The sequence below is a fragment of the Anopheles moucheti genome, chromosome 2 (genome assembly GCF_943734755.1).
Source record: "Anopheles moucheti chromosome 2, idAnoMoucSN_F20_07, whole genome shotgun sequence".
Classification (NCBI taxonomy): Eukaryota; Metazoa; Arthropoda; class Insecta; order Diptera; family Culicidae; genus Anopheles; species Anopheles moucheti.
This window is the reverse complement of record NC_069140.1, coordinates 40,041,719-40,061,278: the sequence shown is the minus strand read 5'-3', so window position 1 is coordinate 40,061,278 and position 19,560 is coordinate 40,041,719. Positions and strand designations below refer to the sequence as shown.

The following is a 19,560-nucleotide window of genomic DNA, read 5'->3' as shown; positions in this document are numbered from 1 at the left end:
GACTGTATTTGTAAAATTTCTATGAGGTTCGTCGCTTAGAGTCTTTTGATATGATACGGGAACAAGTCATCGCTTCCTACTTAAAATTAAAATTAAAAACTGTAGCACTTCTCTTGCTTCCTTGCTGCCTCGAGTTCGAGAAGATCGGTAGCGCACATTTCAACCCCCTTTTCTACCCTACCCCCATTACCGGCTGTTTTCCATGGGGTGAGGGTTCGTTTCTTAAGCCACATGCTGCCACGGCATCGGAACAGTGTAATGAGTGGCCCTTGCGGCGTATTATGCTTCGAAACTGGAAGATACGCGTCTCGGTCGCGTTCTCGCTAGTCACCACGAAACACAAGCCCGGCTCGTTCGGCGCCTTACCCTTAGCATGTTTTTCTCTCGCTCGCATCGCTTAAGCCTTTCCACCTAATATTGCCACCGTAATTTTAGCCTTCCCGAAACTACCGGTCTTACCCAAACGGTTGTTTTAATGATGTGTGGTGCGGCGCGGTGAAAGGAGCCGCCGAGTTTGTTTTCCCCCCGCTCCCGGGCGCCCGGGTTTGCTTCCCAGCGTTACCGCTACCGTTCCTGTGGTTTGAACCGCCCTATTCAAGCAGTGCAAGGCACAAACTCGAGCGTCGATCGATACCGGGCGGCTTTGGCGGCCTTGTTCAGTTGGCCCATCTTCTGCCATCTTCCCGGCTCGCTCGGTGTTCTCGAGCAAAACATAATCCTGCTCCCGGCTTACCCGGCTCACCACCACCTCTTAGACCTCGTCGAAGGCGAGTGAGAAACGCAAGTGACGAGGTTCGCGGTAATAAGAGGGTTTCCGAGCGATGCGCGCGTGTGTATTCGATACGAGTTATCCTGAGGCTGCATTTCGTTTTCGTGTTTCATGGTGTTGGTGTGGCACATCGGTATTGTGAGTAAATCGGTTTCGGTGGTCCTCGCTCGACCGGTATCAGCGTTACACACAGTGCGCTCAAATTCCAGGAACGCATCTTTGCCAGGCTCATTCTCTCGTTTCCTACCCATTTTACTTTCTTATATGCTTGTTCATATTTTTTCCCTCCTGAAACTTCAAGCAGAGAGCAGCTTTCCTGCAAGCGCCAAGCGGAGTCAAAATCCGTACCGTGCCACAAGATTAACGTTCAATTTGAGCGGTGGTGCAGCGGCTGGCGTTCGAATTCGCCGGGCTTTATCGGGATGCACGGCTTAAGGACGTCCCTCAGGACTGCCGTTGATGGATGGATGGATGGATGCATGTAGTGGGATTGTGTTTTAGTGATTTGAGGTTTCGTTCCTGCCGTTAAAACCGGCCCCGGTTCCCACCGGTGTTCGGCGACTCGCGTATCATTATCGTGCGGGGCTTATGCGAGCCATACGGGGCATCCTTGAGCGGCAAATTGAGTCTTGAGTCTTGAACGCTATCGACTGCGCGGGAGCCGGCACCAGCCAACCAGCATTGGTTTCGTTTTAATAATATTAATTTAGTGCATACCGCAAACCGGGCGGTTCCCAGGCGCGCAACCATTTTGGCATTGCAAACGTATTCATGATCGAAGCCGGTGGTTTGACGAGTGTTGTATTAGGAGGGTTTGAAGTAAAAGGAACAAGTACATACGAATTTTGAACCAGATTTGTTGATTTCTAACATAAATAAGTACTTGAAATGAAATTTATTAAGTATACAAATTAAAAGCAAACGAGTTTCTAATCAATTTCGCAAGAAAATTTACAAAAGCATTTAACGACGTCATTCATTGCGATTGGTTGACCTATCCCATCGTTTAATTTAAACAAAGACTTTTGTAGGGCATCATTGGCGCTATCTTTATCTTCACAATATCTACATCTGTCCGAGGCTGCTTTGTTTATTCCCATCCTTGGAATTCAATCGATCGATCACACGATCGGAGAGAAAAAAATCACTCGCGGCAAAACTCGGACAATCGGTGGCTTAGCACAGTACAGAAACGATAACTGAAGGCCTACAACATTTGCAACTCCCCGGCCAAGAATAGGAACTCCCGCAGCAGGCAGAAAGGGTCGAATCGGGCGGTAGGGCACACCTTTGGGGGACGGGAGAGTGCATGCCAGTTGCAGCAGCGTCATCATTATCGTTCATTATCGGTAACAATCTCTAGCTTCCAGTGTTGCGGACGGGCTCTTCCCATGCTTTTAGCGTCTTATTTTCGTCTCGAACGACGATTTGGACGTCGTTATTTATTCAATGGCGCCTTGACGTTAGCCAACGCGATACCATGGACCGGGGCAGCCACTGGGACACGCCACCACGCCACACTGGTACGCCACGGTACCATACCGAAGCTGGCGTGCCTTAGCCGGAAGGGAAATGTGCCAACACTTAGAGGCGAAAGGCAGTGGATTTTCCTTTCGGGGGCTCCCAGGGATCGGCACAATCGGGTCAATGGAGAGGTACAAAAAAATCGAAGTTTCCATCCGAATCCGGCTCTCTGCCGGCTCCGGCCACATTCGGCAGCTATACTTACAAGCGTACGGGACTGTAAAAGGCTACGGGGTGTGTTGGAGAATTGTAAGAATTTCTGAAAAAGCGAAACAAAGGCCTCGCTTGTGGATGAGGATCCCTCGTACTGTTACGTCCGGGTGCCAGGCCTGCTAGCTGTGTATTTTGCGGGAATCTGTTTTGGTCGTTTTTGTCACGCGGACATAAATTCGAGCGACCGATTTGCGCACCAATGTCCGCTTGTGACAGGCGGGAAATGTTTTCCTTCGTAACATTTTATTTTATGTTTGGAAGCATGGCTTTTGTTCTGTAGCAAATGTGCTTAAAATTGTTATTGTTTCCGTTGCATGGGTGAATGGATGGAAACGAAATTGCACGTATGCAACACAATTATGTGATGTAATTGAGAAGTGTGTATTTATTTTTTAAAAAGTGTTCTAATGGTTCCTGGTGTGATCCGTGAAATATGTGAATATTTTTTCTATATCACTACACTATATTAAATATTTTAGTTCTTTCTAAGCCATTTTAAAGCAATTACAACCCTTTATATATGATTATGAGTATTTTCAATGATTGCAATGAACCCTTTGACTTCATCTCATTAATAAAATAATGTGTTTCTTTTTAACAGTGTATTCCTGTTTTTTGACACTAGTGTGAGATCTCGAGATAGGTGAAAGTACAGTGTTTGGCTTTAATATGTGGAACATTTATGGGACACATGTACAAAAAATTGTAGCTTGAGTTAGAAGAATATTCGAATTACAGTTTATATATAAATGTTATGTTTATATATAAATAAAAATATTGCACAAAATGACAGGCGTAGTAGCACAGAAAATTATTAATTGCGAAACGTACTTTAGAGAAAAGGAAATAAGCTGATGCAAATTTGAAGTCCTATGTTGAGAACTACACATAAAAAAAGAAAGTGTCAGTTCCGCCGAAGAGAAAATGTAGTAAATGAACTGGTACAACAAGTGTTTTTCGTACCGCACATACTTTCCCACACTACTCGCAAATCACCAACACTCGCCCATTAGGGATGACTCATTTTCCAAATAATCCGCTCCATCCAGACAGTTAAACCAGCCTTAGCGTGGCTAAATAAGAGGTAGCAAAAGCGAAGATGTTGCCGTAATCACTAACCGCACACATCAATTTCAACGGGCACACATCAGTGTGTGCCGCACAGTTTTACGGTCCATCGGATACCAACAGGAATTAATAACAATTTTCCAGCAAAGCCCGAAACCCTTGCCTGACCTCCTGGCACCGGGTTGGGCCGTTATTTTGCTTGCTGGCAGCGAAAGGAGCGTTGCTGAGTACAGCCGGCAGAAAAGCCCTTTTGCTGGTCGTGCGTTAGCATTTAACGCAATTGCCGTTTGGGTAAAGTTTTATTTTATCAATGGAATAATGGAGGCGCAGGATTGCGTGCCGGTTTGTTCTGCGAGAACCGCGGTGAAACATTCCAATCTGGTCCGGTGGAAATGCAAGCAGGGGGGGAGGGAAAAGATAACTACGCAATGTTCAGTACATGCGTGCGTGGCGTATGGGTGGGTTGAAGCGTTTGTAGTGATTGGTTTGGGGAATATGTTTTACAGTTTTTTAGAGTATTTTAATTGTTTTGCAACTGCTTTATCAAAGTAATAGTCATAAGGGACAGTTTCAAATATAAATTAATCTGATCCTTTCTTGGTAATCTAAACACTCAACAACATTGCAGATGCACTTTTCGGTTTACCCCCATAAGGCACGCATCATAAACTGTTCCACACAGAACAAATCACTCAAGCCTCAATCATCTTCAGTGCGACGCGTAAATCGCATTGCGTTAAACGCGTTTTGCCAATCTTTTCGCTGCCACGAGCGGATTCTCTTTGCCCACCGGACGGAACGGAGAACATCTTTTCCCACAGATCGCTTTTCTTGCGTTTATCGACGTACCGTACCAGCGTCGGAGGAGTATACTCACTGCAGTGTGGGTAGCGATCTTCTGCGAGTTCGTGTGTGCGTGCCTGTTGGTGAGCCGGTACAGGGGAGCCATAATTCTGGTAGATCATTAATTGAGAGGCTGCTAAATTAATACCTGTTTTGTGTTTGCGATCGATTCGTCTCACCTTGGATGTGGTGCGGCTCCGTGCGCATGAAAAATGCCGACGAGTTCTTGTGAACATATGAACGATGCAAAAAATGGACTGGATTACATTCCATTTTTTACGATGTTTGCCGGCTTGCCGAGTGGTAAAAGTTTGGTGCGGTATTGGATGAAATGTGTTGAAGATCATTTGAAAAAAATCTGTTCCTGCTAATGATCTGGTTCATACGTCACCAATAAATTTGTATTATTTTATAGTGTTGGTGATACATGATATTAAACATATCTTTAAAGCAAATAATTTTTTTTTGAATCCTTATTATGCTGATTTATTAATATATGAAAATTCCTTAAGTTTTTTTGTTACCTTTTGTAAATTGACAATAAACCATCTGCAATGAAGGGTCATATGAACGACTTTTCCTATTCGATTAATAGAGCTTCATATACATACCATTCATTTAAAACCATTTTTATTAACAAAACATCAATTGCCTTTTTAACATTTTCACTCAAATAGAAAGGAAATCTTCATTTTGAAATATTTTTACTGCAAAAAGTAACCAGGGCAATCCTAAAATCTATAAGAAGTGATCGCAAGCAGCTTTGGATCGTTCGATCTTCATCCTTGTGCTGCATGCATGGCGCTGCTCCTGGCCGATCGGCCGTAATTAAGATCGTAAAGTCCGCCCAATCTCAACTCCAGATAGAACCATCGGAGAAAAAAAAAATAACAACGCAGCAAGACAGATCCTCGATACGAGCGATCTGACGGAAGGAAGAAAAACATCCCAAAAGGGAACTGCGTCGCTTTCGTCTTTATCTGCTGAACTTTTCACAAAGCACGGTAGATTAGAGGGAGCTGCTTGTAAAAAGAAAAAAAAAGAAGGCAACAGATTTTGGACGGCTGTACGGAGCAGGGAAATATGGATCATTATTATCGATCGTACCGTAGCATAGTGTACTTCGGCACGCAGCTTTATCTTTACCGTCAATGTATCGCCCAGTGTATGGAGGTGTAACGAAGCACCAACAGGCACAAGATACCAACACCGATGAGCAGGATAGACAGCGCATACGTACTGTGCGAAAAGGAAATTCCTCCCGTGTGGGTTATGAGCATCGAAGGGTGCGCAAAGACGCTGGCCGGTGGCTCTCGGTGGTGCAATTATTTTTAAACGCTATGGGTTGTAAATTTAGAGCACAAAATTATCAGTTGTCAAAGCAGGATCGCTCTGGATGTTCTCTGAGGGTTATAGTAGGAAGACCAACAACAGGGAATAAGCGAAGAGTTACGTTAATGGATCTCTGTGCAAGTAATGATCATTTTTGATAGCTTCAGTTTGGTATTGATTCTTAGTAAAGTAAGTGAGCAGGTTAGTTACCTTTCTGCATTGAGTGTAGTACATGACATAGACATTCATAGCTTGATATATTAAGATTAGCGCACCAGAGAGCTTTTCAAGTTTTTGATTGCAGACATGTGCTAAAAGTTGATAAATTATTTTTTAAATCTAAGCCTTGTTTAAATTATATCGAATCTGCCCGCTTTGCTACAACTATCAGACTAGGGAGATTAGACAAAGAGTTCAAATATATTCTCTCTATCCGAACAGGAACCTTTTTTGAGATTTTTTTTAGCAAATATTATTTCGGTAAGAAATTCTTTGATTTATTCCAATCATTGTGATTAACTTTATATTTAGCTACCCCAACAAATGTTTTCACCAGCTCATCTGCATCAACTAGGTGCATTACCTACAGTCAAACTCTATTTTATCGCCACTGACATTAACTTAAATCCACAACCGTTTAGAAAAAGATTTTAAAGTACTAACCACATTAAAATGCAACAAATTGTCTATCAACACCGGTGCATCAAGTCATCAATGGTGCTGATTTCCATTTTCAATACACATCTAACGCTATCCGCTTGAGGGAACTATTCTCCGCAAGGCATTCATCGATAAAGATGAACATTAATTCGTAACTCGCATGCATTGCCGAATAGACATTGTGCAGCAACGAATTGAAATCAAGAATTGCCAACGAACAGCAACAAAATCCCTTGGAATTATGCGCAAATCAAATTACCCAGGCGCCTAATTAGTACCGTATTTTAACATTAGGCTCTCGTGCTTCAGCGGAAGCTTCGGCAGCGTGGATGCTATCGCTCACTGTGTCGCTCGCCACACCGGCGAAGGCACAGGCGTTGGCGTCTGCTCGGGTTTAGGAGAATGTCGGTGACGGTTTCCATTTGAAGGCATTTGGCTGCGCGGAACTAATCAAAGTTCGTGCTGTTTTCGATCTACTTTTCGGAATCCCTTTCGGAACATCGGGATTCTTTGTTACCCACCACGTACGCTCTGCCATCACGGCAGAAGTGTCTGCAGAAGAGATTCTCCCGAGAGTGGACTGGTTCGATTTTTCGGCTGCTTATTTTAAGGTCAACCCACAAGAGGTCAGGGCTCGGTTCGCTCGTTCACTCACTTTAGCACTTACTTTCAGGCAGCAGCAGCCACCGCAGCAGCGCCTCACAGCCGTTCAAGTGCAAGTGCCAAGTATGTTGCCGTACCGCTGCGAAGGCGTCGATACCCGCGCTCGCCCGCTAATACCTCGATTGACTGCAAAAAAACACACGACGCAAGCTCAATTAAGATCTGCTGGAACGGTTGTTTTCGGTCGCGGTAGTACCCACCTCGGAACGGCCGACCGGGCGACCTGTTCCCGGGCTTAACTGATCGCTGCAAAGAAGCGCAACGAAATGAACCCAATGACGACGATGGCAAAGGCACACACCGAGGAGATTGTGTGTGGACGTTGTTGGGGTTTTGGGGTGAAAAGTTGCCAGCAAGCATTACCTTCTACACGGTTCTCGCCTTAGCTCAGAGCTGCACCATGCAAAAGGGATTCAAGTTTGGAAGAAAGCAGCTTCGGTGGTAGATGGAACATGAAAGTCACAGTAATTCACAGTCTCGATGGGCGACCATGTACATCGAATGACAACGACACCTAGGCAATGGGAGAAAATCCAACGTGGCGCATGACCACCATGCTTTGCGTACTTTCCTTCACGTAGGGATTAGGGACAGGAAAAATGAGCATCTGGTAGACGTGGTGCCGACACGCACCCGGAGACGTGTGTCGACAGGGAAATTTATACAACTGTCACCAACGCCACTTTAGGGTGAAGTCAGCCGGTGAAGTGCACCTAGTTGTGGTTGTCTTGTGAGTTTGCTTTCCTCCTTTTATTTGCATCTTGGTTATTGGAATCTTTGGTCATGAAATGAAATGTGAAGCTCCTTTCATGTGGTGTTCAAATAATGACGAAAGGAAAAGTTAGACGCGAACCAATATTGGGTATTATTTGAGCTCCATTTTGATCAAATTATTTATGGAGTTATTCATTACATTTACAATTCTAATTTATAGTATGACCTCCAAAAGATATTAAAACACATGAAAAATCTTCGAAACTGTTCATAAAGTAGGCAACTATGAAAACTGCTTAAAATTCATGGACATACTAGTGTTAAACACTCAGTTAGAAGTGAATTCAGAATTGTTGTCTTCCACATTGGTCCCTCCGTTACAAAACTCCAAAATAGTACAGGCAAGTGCATACCATGAAGTCATATTGAAGATGCAACTCCCGATCGATTAGTTCGCACTGATACTCTGCAAACGAACCTCTATCTGTACTCAGATACAGAGTCAGCGCTTTAATTGTCTCCACCACAGTACACAAGACATGCACGTTCAATCGCACCAATACGCATTACGGGCCACTTGAACAATATTAAATGGCAATTGGTTGAGAAAATTGTGCAAACTGCACCGATTCCCGCCACAAGGACGAATCCATTTACCGAAATTCAAACCCCCGATCGTACGGCTCTGCGCCGATCGTCCGATCGCGTTCGGACATTCATTTGTACGTTTGCGTGTAAAATCACGCGATATTTGTTACAATTTTAATAGGGGTTTCTTTTCGCAAGGCGGTTATTTTTTCGCGTTCGCCCCAAACCCCAAAAGCAGTGTCGATTTTCGTCCCGTTCGGTTTGCTCCTTCGCTGTTTTGTTCTCTCTGGCTGTGTGTGAGAGAGGGTTTTTTTGTTTTTATTTTTCACTGATCGTTTGGATCGTTTCCTCCTCCCCCAGGGGCTTTGCAGCACCCCCTTCGGTAGGGTGATGCCGCAGTCAAGGCGATGTTTATGTACGATTGTTTTACTTATCCAGTTTTTCTCACTTCATTTTTTGCTGTTTCTACCCGAATAAGTAGAATTATAGCGAAAGAAGCGAATGTTTGTACGCGTGTTTTGTGTATTTATGGGTACGAAAGAGAGTGAGGAAATGTGCCAAACGGGCGGTAGGGACAGCAGGGAAGCGAGAGTGTTGCCTGTGTGGCCGGAGCGATCAACCGGAGCGACGGTATATTTGTAAAACAACGCACCGAAAACGCTTAACAAATGTGTTCATTTATCTGATTGTATAATAAGCCCTATTATTAGTCTTCGTATTGCTATTATTATTTGCATTATTACTGTTATTTCGGTTATTATTACACCGTGTAGTCGTACCGAGGAACGATCGGGTTTCCAGCGCTGGTTGTGTGCATTTTTTTTTTGTTTTTGGTTTTTTGTTCCCCTCGCGAAGTTCGCCGCTTTTCGCCCAATCGAGATCATTTGAATCGTTACCATGGTGATGTGTTTGCACTGAATTAGTGTTTTATTTTTCGGTGGAATGTTTTACAACCGGCACACAAACGGCTTCCTGGCCCGGAGTAGCGTGGCGTGCGATTTCGTGCGATTCTAACCTACAGTGCAGTTTTACTTTCCCTATCCAAACGCTGCCACTTGCATGGTTTGTAGCCCGACATGCGACCAGGTCGGGTCATTGCACAAGCGTGGGAACTATCGGAAACTCAACCCGAACCGCTGCGTGCGTGCGCTCTCGCATGGGCACGGTGATTTAAGCGATCGCAACAGAAACGAACCCTTGCGGACGGATGGATGGATGGGCGAGCGCCAGATCATGATGCGCGTGATGGAGCAGGCGGCTTTAGATGCTTAGCGGTTGAGTGGGCACCATTTTCGCTACTATCAACCAAATTTGCTGTCCGCCCGGCTAGCCAGCTGCGGTGTCTGTGGTTTGTCGGTTGGCGTTGATTGCGGAAAGGGTCAGCTTTAAAAGCGTGCTTCCTTGATTGTGCCCGAGCGCTCCAATATTTTCACATTTCCACCATTCACCATCGACAAATTGTCGCCTTCGTTGATCGATCGTACGAGCCACGGTGCAGTATCGAACGTTGAGAGTGCAATTTTCGCTCCGCAGGCGTTTGACATTGCAACGTTAACACCATTAAGGCGCGAGTGCGGCACTTCTTCGCTTGAACAATCAATAAACCCTACCGGCCGCGGGTGACTTTCGATCTTTTCGGCACCTTTCGTTATCAGCGGCCATTATCGACGACAACGGTCGTAAGCTTGTGCCGTACCATGGTGATGGATGGATGGAACGGGTCCACTTCCACGCTCCGTTCAGTCACCTGAAGGCGGTTACGTTAGTTTCCAATAAAATCATTATTCGTCATTATCCTTATTTTTATCGGAAAAAAAGCGTGCACACGAAAGGCCCGACCCTCACGATAATGTTCGTTTAAATAAAACATAACTGCAAATGATGTGCTGAAAGTAAGCCGTACAGCCGTAAATACGACAACGAATAACACTGCCATTACGAACGAGTAAATCTTGTAGAACAATTCATATTTCTCGTTAAAATGATTCAGCCTTAACTTAAATGAAGTTTAATGACGAATTACGTATAATACCATTTTGATGTGTTTCATTCTTGTATTCACAGATTCGATGCAAACAAATCCACCAAAGGCGCCTCGAAGCTGAGGCGCGATCTAATCAACTCCGAGATTGCCAACTTGCGCGATCTCCTACCACTGCCCCAATCTACCCGGCAAAGGCTCTCGCAACTTCAGCTGATGGCGCTGGTATGTGTGTACGTGCGCAAAGCCAACTACTTTCAGCAGGGTAAGTGTTCGTCCATCGTCCAAAATCAAAATCAGCTCCGATCAGCACAGGGAGCTGCCGATGATATATTCCGAAGGTCAGCTTTCCGATAGCCTTCCGATCCTGCCGACGGTGGGTCGCAACGGCTTTGGGCAACGGGCGCCGGTAACGGATGCACGGTGATTTTCCCCTCATCACGGCCAAACACTGGTTGTGGTAATGAAAAATATGTTCATTTGTTGCTGAATATTTCATGAAATCAAGATCACTCGGCAACGGTGTTTTTGTTCGCTACCGTATCGATCATCTACCATCCAGAATCGGTGAAGGTCGTCTCATTTCCATCGCGGTTGAACGTGGTGCCAGGATCATTATTACCTAGGCTACTGGTTTTCATTACCCGGGCTCCCGTGTACAAAAGCCACCAACTAGGATTTGCAATCAACGCTGCTAACATCGGAACACGATCTTTGTGGGGAGATAAAAAATCAATTTGTGGTGTTAAGTAAATTAGCTTCGGTTGCCAGTTTGAGGGGAGATCGAAGGCAGTGGGATTATTCTTCCTATGTGTTATGGAAAATTGAATAAAATCAATATTGGAACAGTTGAATGAACCAGTCTAATAAATAAATTAAGAAGAGTTACATGAATTAAAGAAGTTTAGACATTTTTCAAACAGACATTATTGTTGCAGTTAAAATGGAAAATGTATCGGGAGAATATATGCTTAACTAAATTACACAAAATCACATCTCAATAAGCTATTCCTTAAAGTTCTAGCGTTTAGATGCAAATCAAAGTGGCATGAATTCAAAATTGTGCGATTTCGCCATGTAGAGTTTTTGAGAATCCAGGAGAGAAGCTGATGAATCTCCCAAGATCCGAACAAATGTTTAGCTACGAAAGCAGATTCAGATAAACTGTTAATGTTGACGAAATTCAAAACAGTTGCAAAATATTCAAATCATTTGCAAATTCCAACTCCTTTTCCAACCCTTAGTACTGGCTTTTAAATCAGCCCAAACGTTGTGTATAAATAATCTGTCCAACTATTGAAATGAAAAAATAAAAACACGTGTCACATATGACAATTCTTCGATGGCCTTTTGCATGTTTGGTCAATAGAATCATAAATCAACGCTGGCCGCAAAGCTTTTTACAACCTCGAAACATCAATCCATTTTGTACTGCCTCGGGCATACAAACTTGCGAGTCTCAAATCAAGCAGCAATGCATACGTGCACCTAAGATGAAGCGATTTCAAAAACTCTCTTCTGTTAAATTTTGCAAAACTTATTGGTGAACAACTTTTTAAATTTGGTTCAGACAACAATAACCAACTTCAAAGCCGTTTCAAACGTTTGTCTGGCGTTTCCTTCTTATATATTACTGCAAGCTTCTATCACCAATCCACCCCGAAAGCCGATCCGACTGTTTGACCACAGAATTAGAGCATCAGTAATCGAAGCAATGGGGGCCGAAATGGATCGAGTGGTTTGGGTGATATTTTGTGAGTGATTATTTCTAGAGCAAATGTCAACCGAATGGGTGGTAGATGGGAGATGGGTGAACTTAGTGACACCCAACGAATCGATCGGAATGTTCGGAATCGGAACACAGGGAAAAACTAGAGCGAATGAACCGGCGCCACATTCAATCGAGCGGGAACTGTTCAAGAGGGCGTTTTGTTTGTGCTGGAAGTTTGGAAACGATCGCTAACTGCATGCATGCAAGAGGTAACCCCAAGTGGGCAAGCAAGTGGAACAGGCATTGGGGGCAAAATACACACGCTGCCCCGTACACTTCGTACCCTCTTTCGCCTCTTCACCCTTTGCACTAGGGAGGGAAGGTTGTTTTTAACCAAAATCAGTCAAAAAGTTATTGGAAAGGTCAATAGATGAATGATGTTGTGTTGGGGTGCCGATGTCCGTGTCTTTGGGGGTGGATGACTTAATCAGGACGCGTGAAGAAAAACACACTTTTGTATTGCTTACTGATTGGTGTAAGGGGTTGTTAGTGTTGCTATGCTTTGTGGTGCCGTTTTTCAAGGGCTGTCAAATTGTTGGATCCGTACAAATATTTACTCTGCCTCACTAGCAACAGCTATGGATCGAAATCTTTGCATGAGTTTATTTGCGTTGACGGTTTGGTATAAGTTTTTTTTGTCAAAAAATATATTTCTAGAATCATCGATGAATGGTTTCATTATAAATTAAAATATTTTGTTGTTATCTATAATACACACCGAAAATTGCAGCAATATTCAAATCTATGGTGTTTTATGCAGAAAGTAGAATAAAAATAATTATTAGATTAGATTACATTAGATTCGATGATTGGAATTAGATTAAATAGATCATTCTACTTGATCCTTGATCTTCTTTATGGCCATTTCAAACTCAAGAGGTTTGGTCTATAATTTCTGACTTTCTTTGACTTTATTTTTATCTTGTCGTGTGATGAGCGGCGACGATACCAACACACAATTTACCTACTTTATCTGGTTTAATATCTCACTAATAAATTATTCTTCAATTGAGAAAATTGATTTGAATTTCCAATAAATTTAACCATTAAATATTGTTGTAGAATAACTCAATCCAATTTTTTTAACTGGTTTACTAAACATATTGCAATGAAATCTGCAATGAAAGAAAATTTCAAACATAAAGTAATTTTGATGGGTTGCCCTCAAACCTTTGTAGCATAGAACTCAACGACCGATTTCTCTTCCATCGATCAAAACATCAAGGGACAACGCAGGTAATCGTTAGTTTTAATCCAATCACAAGCGTATGGAATCGATTCTATTATTAAATTAAACGCTTTAACGTCCATCCAGTTGATGGTCCGGACGAGCACCGTACAAGCACGTGTTCCAGGTGAGAATCACCGAAACGGAAGGGAAAACTTGTACATGGTCCTAAATCGTTCTTTTTAAATCGATCGAATGTGATGCCGTTTTGTTGATCACATTTGATCAAACTTCACTCACTACGTTACGCTGGATGAATGTTTCTTTTTCACTAACAAGCTATGAACAAGTTCACAGGAAAATCGGTTCAGAAGCACTTGATGCAAACGCTGTGTCAATTTCATTTAAATGATACCAACCATTCTAATCAAGCCGCGTTCGTAAGCTGCCGTTGATGATGACCATCGTTGCCTCCGCCTGTTCCGGATACAAAGTCTTCTGACTGTGAGCTTATAATTGAAATAAAATTAACCGGACACTTGCTGTTCTCTTGGTCCAAAATTTCCACCATGGGATGGAAGGAAGAGAAGTAATCGAAATCGATTCGTCATTCGGCTAAATTCCACATTCGTACCGGCTGTCGTTTGGCGCACGTTCCGATGATGCCAGGCAGAGCGAGCCGAAGAAGGAACGAAAGAAAAAGCCAACATCCACACATTCCTGTTTCTTTCCGTACACAAACCACGAGCGTTGGTCGAAAGAACGAAGCTACAACCGATAAGATACGGTTACGACTTGCTGGAAATTTTAATTGCAAGCAAAACAAGGCGAAAATGAAGGGCTTCGGTTAACCGTTTAGGCGAACTGCATTCGATTCCGGCCAATTACAAGCTACCCGTTGTGAATCTTCCGCGTTCCGTTACTGCCCTCTCGTTCAGCAGCCATTATCTTCCGTTGTAGCTTCTTCGGGCACGTGTCATAACGCTGACATGCTGTCGGTGCCGATACGGATGACACCTCTTCGCGGCATCGAGGGGGATGCTCGGTTGCGTGACAATAATTGGCACGGTTTCCGCAGCGTTCCAATCTCGGCAGCGAAAAATGCATAAGCAATCGGCTTATGCTGATGCTGCAGTTTGCCGCTAGGTGCTGCTTGTGTGTGATGCGACACGTTGCACCGGCTATTTTTTTTTTGTTGCGCATGTGTCCGGGGTGGTCAGGTGGCCGATGACGACCTTGGCCATAATGATGAAATGGCGGCAAATTTGTGATGAGCAGTGATGCGGCCCGGTACGGTTGAACTAAGAAACGTGTGGTCGGTGACAAGATACGAACATAAATTTACATCCTATTACAGGCACATGGCGCTCGGAGAGAACGGGGAATAGAGAAGGGGTAGAGCGTGAGCGAGCTGTTTACGGAATTGATTCATAAGGATATTTTTGAGCATGTTATTAGGTTAATTTGTATGTCAAATTTGTCTCTAAGTTCGAGGGTTTTTTAAAAGAATTTGTAACATATTATACAACTTTTTTAATAACTTTAGATAGTAATGGTTTGACCGTTCCGAAAAGGCTCGTAATATGTGATTTTTTTCTGATCCCACAATATTCAAAGCATGATTTTCTGGAAGTGAATATATAACGTAAGTGTTGACGGGTTTATCAAAAGATTTTTTGACTTGAATGGGTTGAAAAAATCTCATAACAGGCTTATTAAACTGAAAGCCTGAGAATGCTACTAGCATTTTTCTTACTATTGAAGAAAATTTCGCGTAAAAGTGGCGTTGAGAGTTTTTAGGGAAATAAAGCCCGTAAATATATGTTTGTAATTTCGAAAAAGGGTTTTTTTAATGAAACCTATAAACAGGGCATTTTCTACAAAGATTCACTTAACTCAATTTTATTTGACAAATTACATTTAAAATGATCGAAAAGTTGTAATCTTTACTCCTCATTGTGTGAGGACTGTTGCTCGTAAATTTGGAAAAAAAATAATTCCTTCTCAATTATATTCCCATACAGATTTCGACACGTTTCACACTGACAGTACAATCGAAGGACAACCCATTGTGTTCGGTTTTACAATATGCGACATGACAACTTGTGCCCTCAGGCGTAATATTATTGTTTTCCTTGCGAACGATGTCTCAAACACGCCCTGTTTTAGGGTGCAGGAATGATAGGGAATGAAAACGCACCGAGCATCCCACATCTTATTAAACCAAACGTATCGAAATGATAATTCACACGCACTTGAGGAAGATTCCAGTTAGTGTGTGTATGCTCTCATCTGTCAGCGCTTACAACGCTTCGCCTCCTTTCGTCCCTTCACTTAAGCTCAACTCATCGAGACCATCGTAATCGACCCCAATGGATCTCGATTTCTTGATAGTAATGTAACATTTTAATAAACGTTTCGCACACATGAAGATCGTTCGGGACAGTGGTGCCCTATAAGATAAAATTTTCTTCTTGCACGGTTAAAAATATCTTTAAAAAATACACCACAAACACGTGATTGTATTCTGCAACTCGATGGGAATGTGACTTACGTGCAGCTCAGATAATCTTTGTTCCGGGAACAGATTGTGATAGGCGCGCTGAGATAAGCACAGCCCATGCACAGTTCAGAAGTGCTCGGTTGACTATATGTCGAACGACGTACAATCGCCTTGTTCCGTTGCCCTTCGCCGTAGGATTGTTTCCCGGTAGAGGAATGTTCTAGCGCGGTGCGCGATTTGAATGAAGGACGATCGAAACCGCACCTGCGATTGTGTACGTTCCTACAGTTTACGTCCGGTTTTAAGATTCCGGCTTCGCGAAACGTGGGAGACTGTTCTTCCTAGCTCCAGTGAGATCATTTTGCGGATGATGATGATGATGAATCGACTGATTTGAAGAAGACGGCATGGGCTGGATTCATTGAAAAGAGTGAATGATTTAAAATATTTAAAAGATCTGTTTGTTTTTATAATTTGTAAAAGTAAATATAAAATTCTTCATGTTGAATTGTCAGTAAGGAAAGATTAATGTAAATTAAACGAAATTTTGCAAACTAATGTATTCTAACTTCAAGAAGAACTTCCTTCATACACCAGATATACCATGAACTATTTCGATGGAAGGAAATAATCGCAAATGCATTTTTGTTCTTCCCACCTTTTACTAGCGACCGCACACGATACTTACCGTGGTGTTTTGCTTTCTCGAGAGATACTTCTTGTGGCCAGTTCCTACATATCTTCTACTTCAGCATATGACGAATGAAAGACATGCCACATGTGCACTATTCGCAACAAACTATTGCAATCAGCGAGTGGAGAGTGACGTACCAAAGGAACACCTTTGGGGATTTGAACTGTGGCACGTCCACAAGATCTCCGGCATTGTCGCGCGTGCGGTCTGCAACACGCGTTTTTCTTTCTGGCCCGATCGTCTGGCCGATTGAAAGATATTGTACGAGCGGAGCGGACATGGGAAGGCAAACATATTGACAAAGCAAGAACCATCCACCGACGTAAGGACCCTTTCCGGCTCGAGTAGTCAAGTTTCCTCAAGTGCTCCTTAACGGCACATGGATGAGCTGAACCGTTGATGCGCTGCTTAACTCGTTCAACTTACCCACAACCAACTTCGACTTGGTTCTGTACAACTCCTTCAAACTTCATCCGTAAACCTGGTACTCGTGTTCCATCGTATGGAGCTTTTGTTTTTCAGGAGTCGGAGCGCTTCAATTCCCCCTGTGGGAGATTGAGGTAGAGAAAAAAAAAACAGTTCCTCACGTAACCACATCACGTCCTCATACGGTGACGATGCATTTCGCCCATTGCACGCCGACAACACGTGGCGGGCGTAACTGATCCGCGGCGTTAAAAGGGTTCCGTTCCGGTTTTTCTTTTTGTGGGGTGTCAGAGGTGATCCACAGCATCGCCACCCAACCGGACCCATCATTTTGACCCGTTCTTGTTCAGTGAAAGTTCCCGTTAGATGTCGCTACCGTGTCATCCAAACTGGGGAACATCGGGTTCTTCCAATTAATTAGCCAACTAATTGCGGCTGCTCGTCCCGGTCCCCGTACCTATGGCGGCACGATCTGTCGCATTCGGCGCGGCTCGCATACGAAAGTTCACTTTGTTTAGTACGCTTGATCGATCGAATGGTTCCATTTCCGGCTCGCCGTTGTAACGGGAGCCATTTGGCGGGTTCTCATTGCTCAAAGATGAGCCTTTAGCGCGGTTAATTGGAAAAATGATGCCCGTACACTTAACGCGACAAATCGCTGTAGTCACGTATTAGAGCGAGGCGGGTTCTCATTACTGGCTCGAGATTGGACGTGAGGACAGTTTACTCCCGGACTGTGTCAACAGTGTGTAATGAGCTTTTGTGTGGTCAGCTTGGGAAGATAATCCGCATAAGAACAGTTGTTAAAGAGTTCTATTTTTTAATATCTTTGATTTGGTAGTCAATTTATGCTTAACACTCAGTTTTTCTCTTATGGAATTTTTATGACTAAGTTCATTTTTCTATGGTGAACAACTACACCTACAACGCAACCTACCATTATTCTCCCCTTTGTCTCTCACAATAATAACATTCCGCTGATAAAACATTTTTCGCATACCGTTCTGGTTGTTTTCCCATGTAATTGCACGATTTATCCGACCCAGTTTTTTCCGCATTTTCATACCATACATTCCTATTCCATCGGATCCCATGCCAATCATCTTTCGGTCAGAATTTCGTACCGAGCATACCTTCTTTAGCGCTGAAGAAGAATCAATTTACTGCGCGCAGCCCAGCAGCAGCCCAAACCAACAGCCGTGCCTAATTTATCAATTTACGTATATCTCACGAAAACCCACCAATAGTTGCTGTCCCGCTCCTTCCAATCGCACACCCCTGCTCCTCCTCTCCACAATTGTCCAATTTTTAAATGATGCTTCGCACTGCCAGTGGGAGCAAGAGTTGAATCGTCATCGGAAATAATCAACAGCTGCGTGCCCTCGAGGACCTCTCGGGTGAGTCCTTGCCCCGTCGTTCCACCACGGGTGTCGATTTCTAGTGCCAGACATTGGGGAACCTGTTCCAATCATACTCATCCATGCTGGTCCACTGATTCCGAGGTCAACCCGCATGCAGCACACGTTACAATGAAAAGAAAACAACAAAAAAACTCCTACTCAATCGATCGAACGCTGGACCGATTGAAGGTTGGCAACTTCTTCGTCAATCCATGCGGTCAAACAGTTTCGCGGTGCGCTTCATGATTCGAGCATCCCGCAGCGTACGCTTTGGGGTGCTAACTAGAACGGCTTAACCACCGTAACGAAATTATTAAAGCAAACTTGATGAATGTAAGAGATGAAAATAACAACGGGAGGCAAAGCAAAGAAGCTATTTTTACTACAGTTACCGTCCAGTAGGAAAATAATGTTTCGAATTTGTTACGCTTCCCCGCACCAGCAACGAAATGATGAACGGAATGCGATGTGAAATAGATTTAGGGGATATCGTATGGAGATTTCAATAAATTCAAATTATGGCTCTAGGAAGAAAAAAAAAACTCGTGAAGCCGAGGTTCGTCGCTTTCAAAACGAAAGACTTAAATGCTCGTTTTATGGGTCTGTTGATCCTGATTTCGCTTTCTGTAGATTTTAGAACATCGCGCTAGCAAAACCCGATAAGCCTATTCAGGTTGTCGGCCGATGTAATTGAATTCGATCGATGAACTCCGATCGATCGTCAATCGATTGTTCGCTAATAAAGCGTTAAATAAATCCCCCCCGTCGGGTTCGGTGTTCAAAAACGGACCCCGAAGTGCTTGACATAAGGACAATTTCGTACGAATGGATTCGTAACAAGATCGATCGGTTTTGGGGTAGTTTTGTTTGGATTGCCGTACTTTGTCCACCTGGCCGGAGACGGGATGATCTGAATCAATCCATGGCTCAAGACATCAAACAACGATCACTAGCCGCTTGCGATCATCAATCATCGGTTTTTCGATGGTTTCCGCTGCGGCGTTCTATTTCTATCTATGACGCACCGACCCACACAACCGTCCGAGATCCCTTCATCTTGATGATGATGATGATGATGATCGGGATAGACTGCCAAAAGCGACTCGGCTGTGACGCAGCACAGTTTTATGTTTACTATCATGCAATTAATTACGATTTGGCCCAACCCGTGTGTCGGTGTGAACGAAAGAGCGTGAGAGCGTTTTGACGTAAGCGCGTTTAAGCGGTTACAATCGTACATGTG

At 43.6% G+C, this 19,560-nt stretch overlaps 1 protein-coding gene across 1 annotated transcript in view; it reads left to right on the top strand.

The window, feature by feature from the left end:
• Positions 1-19,560, top strand: part of LOC128309605 (uncharacterized) — a 98,663-nt gene that overhangs the window by 20,333 nt on the left and 58,770 nt on the right. The window contains exon 2 of the mRNA XM_053046042.1: positions 10,439-10,620. Coding sequence (XP_052902002.1) covers positions 10,439-10,620 — 182 coding nt within the window. The remainder of the gene's footprint in view (positions 1-10,438; positions 10,621-19,560) is intronic.